General features: G+C 41.5%; 2 protein-coding genes across 2 annotated transcripts; one reads left to right on the forward strand and one right to left on the reverse strand.

Moving 5' to 3' along the window:
* The first annotated feature begins 215 nt into the window (after positions 1-215).
* LOC134285564 (telomere length regulation protein TEL2 homolog) lies at positions 216-4,654 on the forward strand. The gene has a single exon (XM_062846593.1). It carries the CDS (start codon positions 1,727-1,729, stop codon positions 4,571-4,573), a length of 2,847 nt encoding a protein of 948 aa, XP_062702577.1. The 5' UTR covers positions 216-1,726; the 3' UTR covers positions 4,574-4,654.
* An 8,474-nt stretch (positions 4,655-13,128) lies between these two features.
* LOC109400405 (partner of bursicon) lies at positions 13,129-15,227 on the reverse strand. Its single transcript, XM_019672917.3, has 2 exons — positions 14,379-15,227; positions 13,129-14,110 (listed from the first exon to the last, which is right to left on the reverse strand). The coding sequence occupies exons 1-2, from the start codon at positions 14,530-14,532 to the stop codon at positions 13,815-13,817; spliced, it is 450 nt and encodes a 149-aa protein (XP_019528462.1). The 5' UTR covers positions 14,533-15,227; the 3' UTR covers positions 13,129-13,814.
* Positions 15,228-20,366: the final 5,139 nt, after the last annotated feature.

The following is a 20,366-nucleotide window of genomic DNA, read 5'->3' on the forward strand; positions in this document are numbered from 1 at the left end:
CGTGTCAAAAATTGAGCTCAATCCATCAAAGCAAACCATAGTTACAGCATCTCAAACTTGGCCATTTTGTATGAAAATCGGCGTTTGTCCGATCAATTATGCACCACAGTGTAAGTCCTGTTCAATGGAGTAGGTTGAACATTGTTGAAGTTGCTGCATCCTGCTCTTACCCATTTGTTGACGAATAGGTAAGAGCAGAATGCAGCAATTTCAACAATGTTCAACCTACTTCATTGAACAGGACTAGAATCTTGCACTCTGTGAGAATGAAGGCTTAAATCAGAATACACGCGTACTAACGAACTGTGAATCCTGGAAGTATCGTCCAGGCTACAGTGATCGGTGTTCAAGGATGTCTGCGATAACTCCGATGGAGTTCGAAACCCACTTCTCCCTCGGTCATCATGCAGTCTCCAGCTCCAGCATAACGGAATCTTCATGCTGTTTAGACGATAGTAGGTATCGACGTCGTCGACGCCGGACCGAAAATCGTCGATGTAAAAGGCCTTGAAGTCCGGCTCTGCGGTGTAGGGAAGCTGGTTTTCCGCAGTATGTTTTTCAAATGAACGTCATAACCTTATTAAGCTCAGTGCCGAAAAAAGATTCACAGAAAGATCACTAGCAAGTTTCTGGAAAATTGAACAATAATGTTGCGATAAACATTGATCGCTTTATGCGAAATTTCTTCAGGGATTCCCTTGAGAATTCCATCGAGAATTTCTTCCGTGATTTTTTAGGAGATTCCATCTTGGATTCCATCGAAAGTTTCTTCAGGGGTTCTTTCCAAAGTTTGTCCCGGGATTTCTTGAGTGAAATTCTCAAAGAATTATCGGGAGAACTCCTTCTGGACCTTCTCTAGGAATTAATGTAAGAATTTTATATAAATTTAACTAAATATTTCTACAGGGCTTCCTTGGTAAATTACTAACGGGATTTCTTTGAGAATTTCAACGTTAATTCTCACCGTTCGACGATGTCAACGATATCGTCATAAAACTCGGTTCGTGGCCGTCCAAGCTCGGCCATGCCTAACGCTAATCAGATCACGGTTTACCTGATCTGCCTACGTGCACTCTGCACTCCACACTTGTGCGAACCGAATCTGATGCGAACACTCACTTTTGAAAAGGTTGTTACCCACACTGCATTCTTGCAACATGCCCTGCTCGTCAGATGTGTGCATCTATCACATGTTGCAAATTTGACACAGAGGAATTGACCATAATATTGGTATTACGAACAATAGAATAAACTATCCACTGATCTGTATGGCAACTAAGAACAGTTTGTACAGATGAACATCAAGTTCAATGAACTAATCATACCACCTTGCAAATACAAGATGAGCAGTAGGAACAATTATAGGCTTGATCAGAAGGTTATGCATAGTTTGATTTGAACGGACGAAGCAACGATTTCAATTTTATAATCTCCCTAGCATGCGATATTACCTGCTTACTCACAAGTCTCGAAAGGGTTCACTTTAAAACTCCAATCACTTTCTTCAGTTGCATGTTGTGAAGAAGATCGTAAGACAACAATTATAAATTATTATCAATCAAAGAGGCAATTGTGGTAAGTATCGAGCTCTCACTTGCAATTACGCTTATTTTTTTATTTTCTGCCGCGGGTCGAATATCCTTCGAAATCACTCGAGTCTCAGTGTGTTCAACCAGTGCCACAAATCACAAACCGATCAAGTGACCTTGTTAAACCAGTGGGAAAAATGTGTGTTCCGTACATTTGTCCCATTTCAGTGATGATGCATCGCGACGTCGGCGACCGAAAATCGTCCCTCCAGACGTGTACCTTGGAGCTGTCAGCACTATTGCAAACTGTACCGGAGATTCGTTCCGAGCAACAACTGGACGCAATTCGACGGCAGTTGGATCGCCTGTTGGAGTGTTTGCCAGGACCGAGAACACCGGAGCAGTTGATTGGATGCGATGAGGATCAGCGAGCACTCGATTGGAAGAAGTATGCCTCGGATCAGTATCCGGATTTGCTGGATGAGTTGATTGGAAGGTTTGATCGGGAGTTTCCTGGGAAGGTGCCGGATTTGGATCCAATGATCGTGAGGATCTTTGCCGTGGACTACAACCACGTGTATGTGGTGGAGAGTTTGGCAGTGCTTACCGCTGCTGATAAACTCGACCGGAACAGAGAAGTATTACCCTTTATATTGAGTAGATTAGTACATGATGGCGATTATTTGGGCGGGTGCTTCGTAGAATTGAGCTTGAAGCAAGTGGAACCCGAATCCGACAATGATGCACAGAAGCATCCATACTGGAACAAATCCGAGCAATTGATACAAATTGTGACAAACATTCCAAACAAAGTGGCCAATGTACTCCAACGGGATACCCCAGATACGTTCCTACCAGAACGGTACTCTCAAATTATGCTTCAACATATGCTCAAAGCAATCGATTCGTTAGCCAGAATGACCAATCTGCACAGCTACCTGTCCCACGATACGACATTCCTTGCAAAGCTATTTAGCAAACTCATCGTAGATTACAACTTTGATAAGCGGTCGCGTCATTTACAATTAACGCTGCAAATTCTAGCCGATTGGGCGCGGTCCAACGATTGTAAACAGAGGCAACTTATCGCAGCGATTTGCACGGGCTTATCGCGACCCGCAACTGAAGTGGTGGCCCAAATGGCTTTACGCGAAGGAATCGATCTGATCAATCTGCTTGGGGATCACGGTTTGACGGGGGACTGGAAATACGTTCTCGCGAAAAAGATTCCTCTGTATTGTAGCTTTACGCATGATTCCATTGTTGAGAATCTGATGTACCTATTGGCGCGAGTTTGTGAGACCGAAATGAAATCCTTATCCTTGGAGTTGGTAACGGTTTGGTCCAGTCGGACCAGCATTCAAAAGACATCATTCGAGCAGCATATGTATTTGTCCAAGTTGTTGGTTCTGTCTATGACGTACTTGGATCAGTCTAAGACCGGGAAACTCACTGCGGCGGAAATGCGAGAGTACCGGCGTCTGTTGTTTGGGGGCTTGAAGTGCCATTTGGAATCACCCGTTAAGGAGATGAGGTGCGTTGGAATGATTGTTGCGGAGGTAATTTTAGGATTTTTCGATGCGTCTCATGTGGAGGAAGCAAATATGCTAAAGTTTGACTACGAAGGTTTCGATAAAGATACACTGGTGCTAGTGGACTGCTTGCGGAATTATAAGAATCGCTGTAGGTTTATTGAGGATCAGTTGTCGCAGAACTTGATATGCTCCACAAATGAACCAGTTGATCAGTTGATTGAAAAGCTGTTTGAATCAGGAAGTTCCGATATAACACAAACGCTATCATACAAGAGTTTGGATTCGCAAACAGCAGAACTTCCTATTACCCAAGTCGAGGAACTATCTCTGAAGTCCTCGGATATCAAGATTGCCACTAAACATGCTGGAAGTGATTATTCTGAACTAGACTCCGATGACGACCTTGAACCGTATGACATGTCTAACGATACACGCTTAGACCAGGAACAGCACCGTCCAAAGTATCTCCTAGATCTACGTGAAATACTCCTGGACACTTCTGATCAACAACCCCCAGTTCGGTTCGAACTAGCCATCGAAGCTGCACCCGAACTGATCGAACAGCAGCTACCCAATAACGACCTGAAACTGGCTCTCGATCTCCTGCAAATCATACTGCCCCTGGAAGCTCGCGTCTACATGGAGAACTTCCAGGAGCTAAAATTCTCCGCCTTGATTGCCATTTGCACATCCTATCCCAAAGAGTGCGCCGAATATATCTGCCGAGAGTTTCACTCCGACCTCAGTAAATACGCCCTCAACCGTCGTATTCTCATGCTGGACATTCTTGCCCAAACCGCCAAGGTCCTCAGCAATCTGGACTCCTCGGACAATCGAACCAAAACCAATCCCATCCAAAATCCGGACATACCTACTTCGCCGAAAAACACCCTGGACCTGAAATTTCGCGAAGAAAACGAACTGCTTCGCAAACGTCAACTTGCTGAACAAATCGTACGGGAGCGGATCGCCGGTAAAACACGCCACATCACATCGTCTCATCGATCCTCCGGTGCATCAACCGCCACAACTAACAAACCCCCCGCTCGAAATCGATTCTCCGACGTGGCCGGATGGTTCTTTTTCCCGCTGCTCCGCGGCTTCGGAGCCAAGCAGTTTCTCTTCACGGCCAACCTGAAGTTCCAGTACGACGCCGATAGTCTCCTGTTGACCAGTTTCCTGCAAACGCTTTCGATCCTGATGATATGCGCGGAAAATTGTCCTATTGGACGAAAATTTGCCCGGGAGCTGTTGAACTTGAGCGTCATGTTAAGGTTCAGCGAGGAACCGAAGGTACGTTTGTCGGTGCTGCAAGTGCTGTCGTCGATTTTCCTGGCGCTTCCGAAAGCGATCCTGCGGCAGGATTTCTACATGGACATGGTGGAACTGAAGCAGTGGCTGGAGGAGTGCGTACAGGCTAGCGTGGTGAAGGCAGACCCTAATGAGGACTGTCGGGAATTCGCTCGGAATGTGCTCGTTATGTGCTATAGTGCGTTGGCGGAAGATTAAGGGATGTGGAAAAGTATCTTTTTCTTCGTTTACCTATGTGAACTCTCTGTAAGAAATATAGATGTTAAAGTTCATGATCTACCTAAGGCTTTCTTTCGTCTCTAAACCAATCCCAAAGACCTTAAGGACAAAAATCATCAGCGGTTTTAGCCATCCATTATTTATTAACCTGTCGTAAGCGCGGAAACTCACGAACCAAAATTTATCCCAGATGACGCACAACACGCATCCGTCTATGTTTAATCATTTCTTGATTTGGGAGGGAAAGATCATCTTGTGTAATAGGGTATTGTGCTATTGGGGAGGTGTACCTATTTTGGGCACTTGCCGCTATAACTAAGTCAATTTCAAACCGATTGATTTGAATTTTTGTACAGAGTTAGATACTGTACGTGCAATCGGTTTGAAATTGACTTAGTTATAGCGGCAAGTGCCTAAAATAGATACACCTGCCCAAATGGTACAAGACCCTACTTTGAAACGGTCGCAATAATGTTTTTCCAACGTTCCCAAGTATACCAGTTTGGTTGATAGATCCCTACCACAACGCCTAGTCTGTCAGGAAACGATACCCACATACATACTTTCAATTACTCCACATGACACTTATGATAACATTGAAGGAATCTTAAAAGGAATCGTCGGAAGAATTCTTCACGGTAGAGGCTAGTTTTGCTTCCACGTTGAGACTTTTTTCGATGGCAGGGTTATCCCTTTAAGCGCTCTGGTGACTACAGTTGAGTTTGATATCCAACTCCGTTTCTCGAATTTATCTGGTGTATGAATGAACCGAAGCTGTTGGATCTTCTTCAGAAATAGAAAAATAATAGAAATCTCCTAGAATTCCTGAAGAGATTTCTCTAGAAATGTATCCAGTAATTATTTCAAGAATTCCCCATAAAATCATCCAGGAATTTCATCATGGCTTCCTACAGGAATACTTCTAGGAATTCCTCCAGGCATTCCTCCAGGATTTGATCCAGGAATTTCTCCATGAATTTCTTCAAGGATTCCCCCAAAGATTCCTCCAGGAATTCCTTCGCGGATTTCTCCAAGAATTCCTGCAGAAATTCCACTAGAAATTCCTCCATGAATTTCTCAAGGGATTTTTTTCAGAAAAAGAAAAATAACAGAAATAGAAACAGAATTACTCTGGAGATTATTCTAGAAGCTCATCCAGTAATTCTTTCAAGAATTCCTCTAGAGGTTCCTCCAGAAGTTTCCACAGGAATACCTCTAGCAATTCCTCCAGGCATTCCTCCAGGACACCCACGGGACACGATACGAGAACGGACACAACACGTATTGTTCTTACAAACGATTTAAAGGGTTTTTAATTTACCTTTTAAGCCGACCGGTTTCGGGCTCGATGCAGCCCATCGACGGGACGATGTCCGACTAATTACGTAGAGTCGCTCACACATATTCGTACTTTACACAGTACACGTCGAGATGAGATAAAATGTTACTGTATTTTCAGCTTCGTCAAATGGAAGAGTGGTGACAATATTGGCGCATCATCTTCATTCATCAGCGGAGAGTCGGCAGTAGCGATGAACATTGATTCCCAAGCATTCAAATGTGATGTTTTTCTTACATTTTTCAATAGTTTGGCTTGCTCCCAATCCACTGTGTGTTCTTCAGTCAAAGCATGTACAGCTACACTCGATTCGTTCGGTCTACCATTCTCCACCGCATTTTTATGTTCACGCAGGCGAACTTTCAATTTGCGGCGAGTTTGTCCGATGTACACGGCTGCGCAATCTTTACAGGGAATTTGGTAGATTCCTGATTTTTCCTCAGCCGGAATCTTATCCTTAAGATTGCACAACAAATCCTTTAGCGTATTTTGGCTTTTGTACACAACGTGAAGTCCATGATGCTTCAAAGTGTTCTGAACCGAATTGGACAATTTGGGGTAGAAAGGCAGACTGACCCTCCGGACTTCTTCTTTCTCGGGTTGTAATGTTGTTGCATTCCTTCTATGCTTCTTCCGTTCGTGTTTCCGGAGAATTTTGTCCACAAATTCTTTATCGTATCCGTTTAGCTCTGCCGCCCTGTGGATTCTACTTCTTTCTTCCAGGAAGTCCTCTTTTTCCATTGGTATGCTGAGAAGACGATGGGCCATGGAGTGAAACGCGGCTTGTTTTTGCGCTCCAAAGTGATAGGAATCCGAAGTTATATAGCGATCGGTGGACGTGGGTTTACGGTAGATTGCAAACTTTAATCTGTTATCCTCTTTCCTAGTAATCATTAGGTCCAGGAATGGCAGTTTTCCGTCTGTTTCTCTCTCCACAGTAAACTTTATAGTTGCGTGCCGTGAATTAAGCAAATCAAGGGTTTGTTGCAAGTAGCGTTCTTTTACTGCCGCAAAAACGTCATCCACATACCTTCTCCAAACTCGAGGGAAATATTTTTCTTTCTTAAGTTCTACCTCAAAGTCGCTCATAAAAATATCAGCCAGAAACGGAGAAAGCTTGTTACCCATACTGAGACCGAACGTTTGCTTATAGAATTTTCCTCTGAATGAGAAAAAGTTCTGGTTCATGCACGTTTTGGCCACCAAGAGATAAGCTTCAATTTGGTTCGGTGGAATTCGACATCGTTCCAAATGTCTTTGGAAGCTTGACAAGGCATCAGCAACTGGAACATTCGGGAAAAGGGCCGTCACATCAAAAGACACTAGAACTTCACCACGCCTCGCTTCGAAGTCCTTTAGTTGCTCTACCAGTTCAACGGAATTTCTAACGCTTGCTCCATGAACTATCGGATACCTTTTTAACTCCTCTACCAACCACGCGGCCATTTTCTCAGTAGGTGTGGAGATATTAGACGAAATCGGACGCATCGCTACAGGGTTTTTATGAATTTTGGGGAGACAGTACAACGATGCAACTTTCGGGTTTGGAACTAGAAATTTTCGTTCGAGTTTATCTTCACCCATTAGATGCGCAACCTTTTGACGAACCCCATTAGCCTCTTCGATCATCATATTGAGAGGATCCTTGGGTTTCCCGTTTTTGTACTTACACTCCTCGTATGGGCCGTCGCTAATCATTTCATGGACGCGAGAATCGTAATCCTGTTTATCCATGATTACAACTGCATTGCCCTTGTCCGCTCTCGAATAGACAACATCACGAGCTCTTAGTTGTCGGATTGCGCACCAAGTCTGAAAGCTCATTTCCTTCTCGCTATCTCTTCTTTTTGTTATTTTCGAGACGCACTGTTCAACATCATGACGGATGGCCGACTTTGATGTCAGACTGTTGAACTGAATGGCACTTTCAATGTTGTTCACTGTGTCTGCAACAGGAGCACACGACGGAGGGACAGCGAAATTCAAACCCTTATTTAGCAAGTCTAATTCTGATTGTGTTGGTTGTGTGGATGAAAGGTTGACAACAAAGTTGTCAATGGGTTGAGGGGAACGTTTCGCTTGCGTGTGTGAGAGATACAACAACTTTTTTCGGTGTCTTCTTCTGGTGGTTCGGATACGCTCGTGTAGGTTTCGATTTATTCCACACATCACTGTTTGCCAGCACTTTTTCTTCTCACTTACACACTGCTGCGCAACACATTCCGCCGCGGAATGGTATTCTACTAAATTGAGCAGCTGTAGATGGAGCGCATACAGCTGTTCTTCAACAACGGACAAAGATTTGTGTTTACACCTGATTTCTTCTGTGAGCCAAATCTTCCTCGCGCTTTTGGCAGCCTTTTCACTCGATTCACTGCTTGTCGACGGTTTAATTTGGATAAACTTTGGAATTAAACCTCTTCTCTTGCACCGGGTAAGGAACTGAATATCCAAAAGCAACACTCTTTTCTTCGTAATTAGTCGGCCATAAAGGCGAAAGCACTTCAAGGTTGTAGCCTTCATTTCACTGCAATTTCTTGGGTTTGTGCTCACGTAAGAACTTTAACTACACCCACGGGACACGATACGAGAACGGACACAACACGTATTGTTCTTACAAACGATTTAAAGGGTTTGGCACGCAACTATAAAGTTTACTGTGGAGAGAGAAACAGACGGAAAACTGCCATTCCTGGACCTAATGATTACTAGGAAAGAGGATAACAGATTAAAGTTTGCAATCTACCGTAAACCCACGTCCACCGATCGCTATATAACTTCGGATTCCTATCACTTTGGAGCGCAAAAACAAGCCGCGTTTCACTCCATGGCCCATCGTCTTCTCAGCATACCAATGGAAAAAGAGGACTTCCTGGAAGAAAGAAGTAGAATCCACAGGGCGGCAGAGCTAAACGGATACGATAAAGAATTTGTGGACAAAATTCTCCGGAAACACGAACGGAAGAAGCATAGAAGGAATGCAACAACATTACAACCCGAGAAAGAAGAAGTCCGGAGGGTCAGTCTGCCTTTCTACCCCAAATTGTCCAATTCGGTTCAGAACACTTTGAAGCATCATGGACTTCACGTTGTGTACAAAAGCCAAAATACGCTAAAGGATTTGTTGTGCAATCTTAAGGATAAGATTCCGGCTGAGGAAAAATCAGGAATCTACCAAATTCCCTGTAAAGATTGCGCAGCCGTGTACATCGGACAAACTCGCCGCAAATTGAAAGTTCGCCTGCGTGAACATAAAAATGCGGTGGAGAATGGTAGACCGAACGAATCGAGTGTAGCTGTACATGCTTTGACTGAAGAACACACAGTGGATTGGGAGCAAGCCAAACTATTGAAAAATGTAAGAAAAACATCACATTTGAATGCTTGGGAATCAATGTTCATCGCTACTGCCGACTCTCCGCTGATGAATGAAGATGATGCGCCAATATTGTCACCACTCTTCCATTTGACGAAGCTGAAAATACAGTAACATTTTATCTCATCTCGACGTGTACTGTGTAAAGTACGAATATGTGTGAGCGACTCTACGTAATTAGTCGGACATCGTCCCGTCGATGGGCTGCATCGAGCCCGAAACCGGTCGGCTTAAAAGGTAAATTAAAAACCCTTTAAATCGTTTGTAAGAACAATACGTGTTGTGTCCGTTCTCGTATCGTGTCCCGTGGGTGTAGTTAAAGTTCTTACGTGAGCACAAACCCAAGAAATTGCAGATTCCTCCAGGATTTTATGCAGGGATTTCTCCAGGAAAATTTACAGGAATTCCTGCAGAAAATATCACAGATTTTTTTTTTTCAAGAATTCCTCCAGACATTCCTCCAGGAATTCCTCCAGAGATTCGTCCAGGAATCGCTTCAGGGATTCTTCCAGGAATTTCTCCAAGGATATTCACAGAGATCCTTTCAGGGAACCCTCCAGAAATTCCTCCAAGAGTTCTTGCAGGAGTTTCTCTAAGGATTTTTTCAGATATTTCTCCAACAATTCCTCCCACAATTTCTCTGGAGATTTCTCCAGGAATTCCTCCAGGAATTTTTCCAAAGATTGCTTCAAGAATTCATCCAAGAAATTTCTCCAGGAATTCGTGCTGGGTCTCATTCAAGAATTTTTCCAGAAATTACGCCAGGAATTCGTTCAGAAGTTTCTCCTGGATTCTCTCTAAAGATTTTCCCAGGAATTGCTTCAGGGATTCCTCCAGCAATTCCTGCAAAGATTTCTTCAAGAATTCCTCAAAGTATTCCTTCTGAGATTTCTCTAAGATTTTCTCAAGAGATTTCTTCCAAAATTTTTCTAGGGATTCCTCTCAGAATTCCTCCAGTAATTTCTCCAGAATATTCTCCAAGGAATCCTCCAGAAATTTATCTAGGATTTCTTCTAGGATTTCCTCACGAGATGTCTTCAAATATTTCTCTAGGTATTCCTCCCATAATTTATACAGGAATTCCTCCAGGTAGACTTTCAGAAATTCTTCCAGGAATTGCTCCGGGAATTCCATCAGGAATTGCTCCAGGGATTCATCCAGATGTTTCTTTAGAGATTTATCCAGGAAATCTTCCAAGGATTGCTTCAGGAATTCCTCAAATGATTTCTTTGGAAATTCCTCTCAGGTTCTCTTCAAAAATTCATTCAGGAGTTTTTTCGGAAATTTCATTAATCCTTTAATCATCTTAACAGGAATGTACCCAACAACTCCAGGATTACCTGATGATTTCTTTAAATTATTTCAAGAATTTCTGGAAGAATTCTTTCAGCAAATAGTAGGTATTGGAAGATAATTTTTGAAGGACTTATACAGGAGTTCCTCCATAAATTTCAGAACAAATTCCTCCAGGACTTTTGCGAAGGAATCGCTCAAGGATTTTCTAAAGGAATGTCTCTATGAATTTCCGAAGGAATTCCTCCAGAAATTTCAGGAAGGAATTTCTCCAGGTATTTCCGAAGGAATTACTCCAGGAATGTCCGAAGAAATTCCTCCAGGAATTCCCGAAAGAAATCCTCCACGAATTCTCGAAGGAATTCCTCCAAGAATTTCCGAGGGAATTTCTCCAGGATTTTCCCGAAGAATTCCTCCGTGAGTTTCCGGAGGAGTTTTGTCCAGGAATTTCCGTAGGAGTTCCTCCAGGAATTTTCAATGGAATTTCTTCTGGAATTTTTAAAGGATTTTCTCCTGAATTTTCGAAGGAATTCCTCTATGATTTTCCAAAGAAATCCCTCCCGGAATTTCCAAAGAAATTTCTTATGGATTTGCCTTGAAATACCTCTAAAAATTTCCGAATGAATTCCTCCAAAAATTTTTGACGATTGTCCTCAAAAAATTTCCTTAAGATTTTCTCACATAATCCCCAAACGTATTTTTGAAGGAATGATTGAAAAAGTTTCTCAAGTTTTCGTAGGAGTTCCGCAATACATTTTTGAAGGAATTTCTTGAGGAATTTCCGAAGAAACTTCTCAAGTATCTTTCACTGGAATTCCTTGAGGAATTTCGTAAAGATTTATAAAAAAAAAACGATAAAATCCCTCAACGAACTTATCAAATAATTACTCACGAAATTTTCGAAGGTATTCCATAAGACATTTCAGACATATGTCAAAAAATTTTTCAAACGAACTCCTTTAACAATTTCCGAATTTTCCTTATAAAGGCATTTTTAAAGGAATTCTTTAAAGAATTTTCGAATAAGTTCCTCTAGGAAACAAAAAAATAAAAAAAAAAACATTTCTTCAGGAATTTCCGAAATATTTTTTCAAGAAAGTTTTGAAAGATTTTTAAAGAAATTCCTTATTTCGGAAGGGATATCTCATAAGACTTTTAGTGGATTTTTTTTAATATTTTCGAAAGAATTGCTTCAGGAATTTCTCACAGAAATTTTCGGATGAATTCCTCCAAGAATTTTTGAAGGTATTCCTCAAGGAATTTTCGGAAGAATTCCTCACGAAAACTCCGAAGGAGTTCCTCAAGGAATATTCTAAATCTATTTCAAAGAAATTCCTCAAGGAATTCCCGAAGAATCTTCTAAAGGAAATCGTAGAAGAACTCTCGAAGGAATGTCTTATGGAATTTCTCAAGGAGCTTTAGATATGAAGGAATTCCTCAAGAAATTTCTGAAGAATTTGTCAAGGAATTTCCGGTGGCATTCCTCAAGGATTTTCGAAATAAATTCCTGAAATTATTTTTTAATTGATTCCTTTAAAAATTTCCGAATGCATTCCTCTAGCAACTTCCAAAGATATTTCTCCAGGAATTTCCAAAGGAATTCCTTTAGAAATTTTCAAAGAATTTTTTCCGCTAATTCCGAAGGAATTCATTAAAGGATTTTTCGAAGAAATTTCTCCAAAAATTTCTTAGGGTATTTCTCAAGGAAAGGAATCTTAGTTTGATTGGAATTTTTGAAAGAATTCCCGGAGAAATTCTTGAAGTATTTTCCGGAGCTTCTCAAACGGATTTCTGGTGGAATTAAGAATGATATTTGTAAAGAATTACTGGGGAAATTCTTAAAAGAATGCATGGTGAAATTCGTAATAAAACTTCTGGAGGAATTATTGAAGAAATTTCTGAAGGTATTCCCAATGGAATTACTGCAAGTTTTCCGAAGGTAATTTCTGCTGGAATATCTACAATAAAATAACCTGGAAAAATATTGAAGAAATTTCTGGAGAAACTGCTGGATAAATTCAAATTCATAATGGCATTTGTTAAAAAATTCCTGAAGCAATATCTTGAGGAATTCCTTAGGATTATAATCATATATGATTCTTCCATTGAACCATTCCTGTCAATCACCCATATTTCATACTTCACTTTTATTTTTTTTTAATGATGAAGTATTTGAACTCCTTGTTACTGCAAAGTGGTTTTCAGTGTAAGGGTGCTCGCCCCCCCCTGGCCGAAAAGCTGGCTACGCCCTCACATTTTCCTCGTGCTCTTAAATGTTCACTCGCCTGAAAAATCGCTGTCGCCGGCGACAGTCGCGTCGGTTTGGGGGAGGCTTCAGGTGAAGATATGACGAAGCCACAGCTCAAATTTTCAAGAGCACAAATCTGAAGAACTGAACATCAGATTGTGCTGAAAAGTTGATCGATTGGTCAGCACCAGCGGGTAACTAATCGATCAACTTTTCAGCGCAATCTGACGTTCGGTTCTTCAGATTTGTGCTCTTGAAAATTTGAGCTGTGGCTTCGTCATACCTTCCCCTTCACAGTCGATGATGCACGCATCTCGCCGAAACTTGTGTGTATCGGAGTATCTTCTCTTTCTTCCTTCGTAAACCATGCGACGGATAATTGAAACAGAGGTAAGGGAAGAAAAAAAAACTGATGAGTGGTTCAGTTATCATGGTGGTCTGTATCATGATATAATCATAAGATAAATATATGAAAACGCTCCATTTGGTATGCACACTAGCGCAACGTTGCGGTAGAATTGCGTACTAAACATTTCATCATTTGATAGCCATGAGTTCTGTAGATAACTTTGAAGACATGAACTTTCTAGTCATTCACTGAGATGTTGTTGCTTGCAAGTTGAGTTACAGTTTTCTTTTTCGAAGTAAGTTTCGTACACGATTTAAGGGTATAATTATTCATGGATATGAAACATTGCTCACTACTTTTGAAACACTTGTTATATCGCAGCATTAGTTTTTTATTAGTTTCCATAGTACCAGAACTGATTTGACCAACATTTCATGTTTCGAGGGGCACTTACACTATATTGTAGACCAATAAAATTATTTCAATCACGATTCCGGGCACTAACGACAATCACGCGAACTGAAAAAGGGCCATCCTATCCTTAATACAACAGTGCGAGAGAGAAAGAGAGAGAGTATTGCAAAACACTTTCCACCATTCTTTTTGTCGATCACCTTAGCGAACCAAATCGCCACACTTGTAGCACTTGCAATCGATGGGTTCCTTCAGGCGAATCTCCATCGTTGCCGAGTCGTGGTCCGTCATCCGGACACCGTCCGGATCGTAACAATGGGTCAGCTGGAGTTGGCGCTCTCGGAGGAACGACTCCCGACAGCAGTAGCACTCCTTGAGGAAACCGGTGGCTGTGATGACCGACGGTTGCACCTGGCTGTTACACTTGCCTTCGCACTTGTTCACCGTTACGTCCCCGTTGCAGGTCCGGTAGAGACGACCCAGTTCGTCGTACTCCTCTGCAATGGAGAATGTCTGTGTCAGAATCACTTTCAACTATAGCGTTGGCACAATTTAAATTAATTTGATCACTTTGGTGTGATTTTGTGAGGTGTAGGAAAGAATTTTTTATTCAGTAATTTTTAGAAATTATTAACAAAAAAATGGAATGATCTCACCAAAATTAGTACTTTTCAATAGCTTCATCTTCTCTTTGCAATTTCACCATTTTTTTTCTGTCTGACCAAATTACATTACGCTGATGCTACCCCTTCCCTGTTGGCAAACCTTTTATAAGATGAATTTCCGATGGGAGCGTTTCGCATGTCTCGTCCCCAGGTTGGTGCTGGGCCTCCACCGATATGGATCGGTATAAAAGTTGCGGCAACAGAGACATACAGCAGAATGCTGCAAATATCTGTCCCGTTTCCAGCCGGTACATCCTAATCCTAAATCCACTGCGAAATAATCCGGGAAACTGGGAGGCACAATCACTCTGTACGCACTGTTCGACACTTGACGGTGATCTGCAGGGATTCGGCCGAGGGCGAAGATTAATAAATAAATTTCCCTGGTTCGACTCGGCAGGGAGCCTCGTTGGTTTCCTTGAATGGTCGGTTTGGTCGGTAGGGGACAAGGTTGAAATTTTTCACCAACAACAAACGATAATCGATCCCGCTGTGCGGAAAACATGCTTCTCGTGTAATGTGGAAGTGGTTTTCATTGGAGTGTCTAACGGAGGTGCCAAACATACAGATATCAAAGAACATTACTTTAAGATATGAAATGGCCTTCAAAGGCATATCTAAGGCTATTTCTGGATATTTGTTTTTTTTTCGAAATAGATAACTTCTGTTTGTAGAAGTTAACTACATTTTTTCTATAATAAGGCCGATGCAAATATTATTTTTCTTTGATGTCCGAGACCTCTCATCAGGTACGAGGGGGGGGGGACAAAAATAAATAAGGAACAAACAAAAAAAAAACTATTGAAAAATTAAAAATTTTACCAACTATTGAAAAAATATTTTTCAACTATTGAAAAATAGTTGCTTGTAAAAAAATTTTCTATTGAAAATGGAGTCATGGGACGCCATGTTTTTTTTTCGCCCCTTCAATATTTTGGGTGACATAAAACAAATTAAATATTTGCATCGGCCTAAGTTAGAGTAAAATATGTTCATTTTGGCGGAGTTACTAATTGATTGGTTGAAATAATAACTGGCATCCCTGACGGCTAAAGATTGGTTTTCCGACACCGAACAACCTTTAACATTGAAGTCAACGACTCGTAGGGAATGGATTTGCGTAGTTGGGTTTTGTTGGATAGGTAATGGGAAAGTTCATGGCGATGCGAAATGTACTGTGTGTAGGGACAAGATGAGGAAGTTGAGAGGAATAGAGTGGCGTCGACCAGACTATGTCCGAATTCGCCATCCAGATTCGGGATGGAATCAATGTCGAAGGTCAGTGGGCAGTTTGATGCTCGACGGAGAACAAGGAAGGTAAGTTCAAGGATGACAAGATGAAGTAGCATTTCCGTTCGCCATTGCTGAGTTGACCTTCCGGTTGTTAACTTTAATGTTAACGTTTTGGTAAACGGTCGACACTATATTGAAGTAAGGACACCGTTACTTTCAACTGGAAAGCAGCTTTCATTTCATTATTTCTCCATAATACACGGTTCGTGGCTGCTCGGTCACGCCCGATGCTCGCCAAGTCACGCTCCACCTAATCGTGCTCGCTGCGCTCCACGCCTTCTTGTACCAACCGGATCTGTCACGAACACCAACTTTGCAGGGTTTTGTCCGGCATTCTTGCTACACGCCCTGCCCATCGTATCCTTCCGGTATTTGCCACCTTATGCTGAGTTCGCCGTAAAGTGCAGCGAGCTAGTGGTTCATCTTTCTCAGCCACTCACTATTCTTCTGCGCACCGCCGAAGATCGTTCTTACTACGCGTCGCTCGAAGTCTCCGAGTGCTAACAGGTCCTGCTCGAGCATGGTCCATATCTCGTGTCCGTAGAGGACCAATGGTTTTACGAAAACTCTTAGAACCATCATAAAATCAAAATAAAAGGTGTGAGGTTTTATGATGGTCGGTGCCCATTCCTGGGTAGTAGTATGGTACACGCTTGTATGGAAAAAATAAATCCTCGCTCCAGTCAACTTTTTAGATTCCATTTAGGTCCCATATGAACTGTGCAAAATTTCAGCGCAATCGGTGAAACTATAATTTAGCGCAAGCGGTTCAAAGTTTTCATAGGATTTACTATGGGAAAAGTTACACTTTCAGATAAAAAATCCCAGAGGTCGTCCCTTGTCTCCTTAATTCAAATCGATCAATGTTTCTTGTAGAAAAATCAATTATGAAACTTTCCTTCGAAGACAGCAAACCAATTAGATGGTTGTGGAAAAAGTTATTGATTTATTACCGATTAGTGATCCAACGAACGGCTTTTTATTTTGTTTTATCAGCAGCACTGCTGCTGCCGTTGTTGCATGGGGTGGCGGGAGGCATCACCACCCCCAGAAACAGCAGCAGCCAAGGCAGCAGCTACAGTGCTGCTAATAAAACAAAACAAAAAGCCGTTCGTTGGATTACTAATCGGTAATAAATTAATAACTTTTTTCACAAACATCCAATTGTTTTGCGGTCTTCGAAGGAAAGTTTCATGAATTATTTTTCTACAAGAAACGTTGATCGATTTGAATTAAGGAGACAAGGGGTGACCTCTGGGATTTTTTATCTGAAAGTGTAACTTTTCCCATAGTAAATCCTATGAAAACTTTGAACCGCTTGCGCTAAATTATAGTTTCACCGATTGCGCTGAAATTTTGCACAGTTCATATGGGACCTAAATGGGATCTAAAAAGTCGACTGGAGCGAGGATTTGATATTTGTCCCATACTACTGGGTAGTCGTCACGGTACTGTGGCGTTGCACACGTGGCCTATGGTTCCGACTAGATCATCGCAAGACAGGTCGTCGGCATTACCCTCCATGAGCATGTCGGCATGTCGAAGCGCGAGGTCAGCCATCCCCGATACCCGTAGACCCCCGGCTGTGGCCGTTTTTATCCGTATGTAGCACTATACCGAACCGCCAAATAGTGTGTGTACCCATCCTCGACCCATTGAGTTAGGGTTTAGACCCAGACTCTCAAAGCTCGCATCGATTATGGACTGGGATTCTGCACCATTCCTACTGTAGGTATTTTTTGTCTCCTGCGTTCACGGCATCCACGTTCAGTCTGGTCGTGGTCATAGATTCGATCAGAGCCCAGCCTCTGTCTTCACCAAAGAATACGGGCGTTAATCCCACAAGAGCGTTGGGTGAATTGCGAATCTTGCATAACCGAGAACTGGTCAATCGGCCAACTTGAATGGGTATACAGTACTGCAGTACATAGTACACTCCGCTCTATGTAGAAGCATTCTGTTGAACCACCGTGTATGTATATATGTATTGTCGAACCATTACTATTGACACATTCCAGCGTAACGGGACACCGCGAGGAACTAACTTTCGTGAACAAATGACGTCTGCAATCGAATGCAACGTTCATGACCATATGGTTTAACAGGTTTTATAACAAGCTTATTAGATGTACTTCCTGATGCAATACTTGTTCTATGGGGTTTTGTTCCAATTTACATAAAATAACATGTTACATTTCGTAACGGGACACCATCGCAGAAATCTTCTTTTTAAAATTTTCAAACTGAAATGCGTATATCAGCTCTGTTATGAGGTTTTGAATAATAGAGTCTTCTAGACATTTCTTCTTTGGATTGATGTGATCAAGATTGCCGAAGTGAGTTTTACTGAGAAATGTATAGTTTCGGAAATATTCTTGATTAAGTTTTGGGAGCGCAGCGTTACGCTCGCGTGAAAACAGTGTTTTGCTAATGGTGTCCCGTTACGGCTAAAGACTTTTAGTTATTGTAGATCAAGTGCTTTGCTAGATAGAATGTTGGTGTCTTCGGCAATGTTTTTCAGACAGATGGTAGCTGTCCGAATAGGCCTTCAAACCCGCTCTGGCCCTATGGTGGCCATCGGAATGGGCCCTGGGGAACTTGTTTCGAAGTTTATTTAACCTTCACGTACCCGATTCCCGACAACTCATTTTCAAAATGCTGGCATTTCGTCAATTTTCATCTGATTTTTTTTAAGTCGCCCTCAATTGATCATAAACTGGTGCGAGTTTATTACACTCAAGTGGCCGTGCAATATTCGGAACCATTCCGGAGTTTCCGGATTGTGCAGGAGTCAGGGGGTTGTCAAAATGGCTAAAAGTGATTATTTCGAATGTTGTTGTGTTTGAACCATCGATTTTCAGCGAATTTTTTGTTGCGAACAGTGAAACACAGCTGCTGTAACCAGATTGGAATAAATTGGCCCATCCGAATCCCCGTGACAGGTTCCGCGGGGCCTCATTGGGAACACTTCTGGTTTTCAACCTAAACATGCCGTGCGACATATCAATCTTCATGATTTCGAATGACTGAGTCAGAAACGACAGACTGAAGTATGTATCACCTAATGTGGCCACCCCGGGACATATAGCACAGGTTCCACAGGGATGTCATCGGGGACATTTCTAGTTGGCAACCAAAACATGCTGAGCGACGTGTCAATCTTCATGATTTCGAAAGAATGGAATAGAAAAAAAAATGACTTAAGTATGTATCAACTAATATGGCCGCTCCGTAACAGGTTCCGCGGGGGCCTCTAAAACACAATAACACACACATAATCACTTTTAGCCATTTGGATAATTAGATCCCTTCCCCACCCCCTTACCACAGTACAACCCGGAATATCTCCGAAATGGTTCCGGATAATACATGACCACTTGAGTGTAATAAATAAGCACCAATTTATGATCGATCGAGAGCGACTTCAAAAAAAAAAATCGGATGAAAATTGACTAAATGCCAGTTTTGGGGGTCGGGTACGTGAAGTTTAATTGTATCTCCAAAATTATGGTTGTGCGACGTATCTATCTTCGCGGTTTTTCCACATTCTACATTATAATGATCCGAAGAAGATTTAATGATATCTATAGTACATTCTTCCAACACAGTCTTTTCAAGCATATGTCGCATGTTGCTTTAATCCTTTATTTGAAGGCTCATGCGCCTTGGGAATAAAGTAGGGGTCTTTTGGTGAGTACCGGTATTTCGGTACTAGGGCAGACAGTACCGGTAGTACCGGTAAAATACCGGTACTGGGAATTTTTTCACTAAAATGAAGAGTAATCTATTTTGCACAGACAATCTGCAATTTACCAGGTATTTGTGAATTTTGATTTTCAGGGGTGTTATAAAACCTAACCAGAAAATACTAAATTAAACATAAAATATAGATAGATAAAAAAGATAAAAAGAAATGAGTTGTTTGAAACAGTTTCTGGAGCTTTTGTTTAGCTTCTGCGCAGTTTTACAGGCAGTATCTTGGTCAGTCTAAAATTAAACAGGAACAACCTTAGATGTACCAAAAACAGATAGATAGCTGCAAGGTGGAGATAGAAGAAGATCTAACTATTTTTTTCCTTAATGATGCATTCAACGGATTCTAAAAACTGAAGAAATAATAAGAAACAGTAATCTAACAAGTCTTATTCTAAGCTAATAAATCCATTTCCAAAATTCAACGTTCATTAAATCAATCGTTGCTATGATATCCTGGATTTGCAGAAAGGTTGCATATATGAAATGTTTGTTTGTATTTGACTTGGTTTTAAATGTTTTCGTTTATTTCCATTGCATATTGGCTATACTAATGACCGGATTTCAGCACTTCGAGAGAAGTACCGGTACCAAGGCTTAGTCAGTACCGGTATTTCGGTATCAGAAATTGGTCGGTAATACCGGTATTTTCGGTACCGGTACTACATCCCTAGAACAAAGGAACCAATTTTATTTGAAATAAATTTTACATTTTAAAGGGGATTTTTCTTTTATAGTATGTTAGTTTTAGGGAACCGTTAAACTCGCGGTTTGGTCGTGGTTAGAGAAAACAATGTTTTATTTTGGAAGCGATGGGATTATGGGGGCTTTCCGTTGATGTTTAGCTAACGACAACCAGTAACTATACAAACAAACGGATTTCGAGAAGAAAAAAAGGTTGACAACCAAAACGACAAGAGGGAGGTCGCTAGACTTTTAATCAATGGTTACTAATTTATGTAGTCACAAAACGTAATACAATGCCATTTTCGTGATGGATTTTACATTTTTTTTATTTTCAATAAGAATATAAGCTTCAAAA

The sequence above is a fragment of the Aedes albopictus genome, chromosome 1 (genome assembly GCF_035046485.1).
Source record: "Aedes albopictus strain Foshan chromosome 1, AalbF5, whole genome shotgun sequence".
Classification (NCBI taxonomy): domain Eukaryota; kingdom Metazoa; phylum Arthropoda; class Insecta; order Diptera; family Culicidae; genus Aedes; species Aedes albopictus.

Excerpts from the sequence above, each read along its gene's own strand:
- LOC109400405 (XM_019672917.3), bottom strand. The coding sequence starts at position 14,532 with ATGTACCGGCTGGAAACGGGACAGATATTTGCAGCATTCTGCTGTATG. Across the intron at positions 14,111-14,378 it reads GGAAATTCATCTTATAAAAG|AGGAGTACGACGAACTGGGT; the intron begins GTTTGCCAACAG and ends TCTCCATTGCAG.
- LOC134285564 (XM_062846593.1), top strand. The coding sequence starts at position 1,727 with ATGTGTGTTCCGTACATTTGTCCCATTTCAGTGATGATGCATCGCGAC.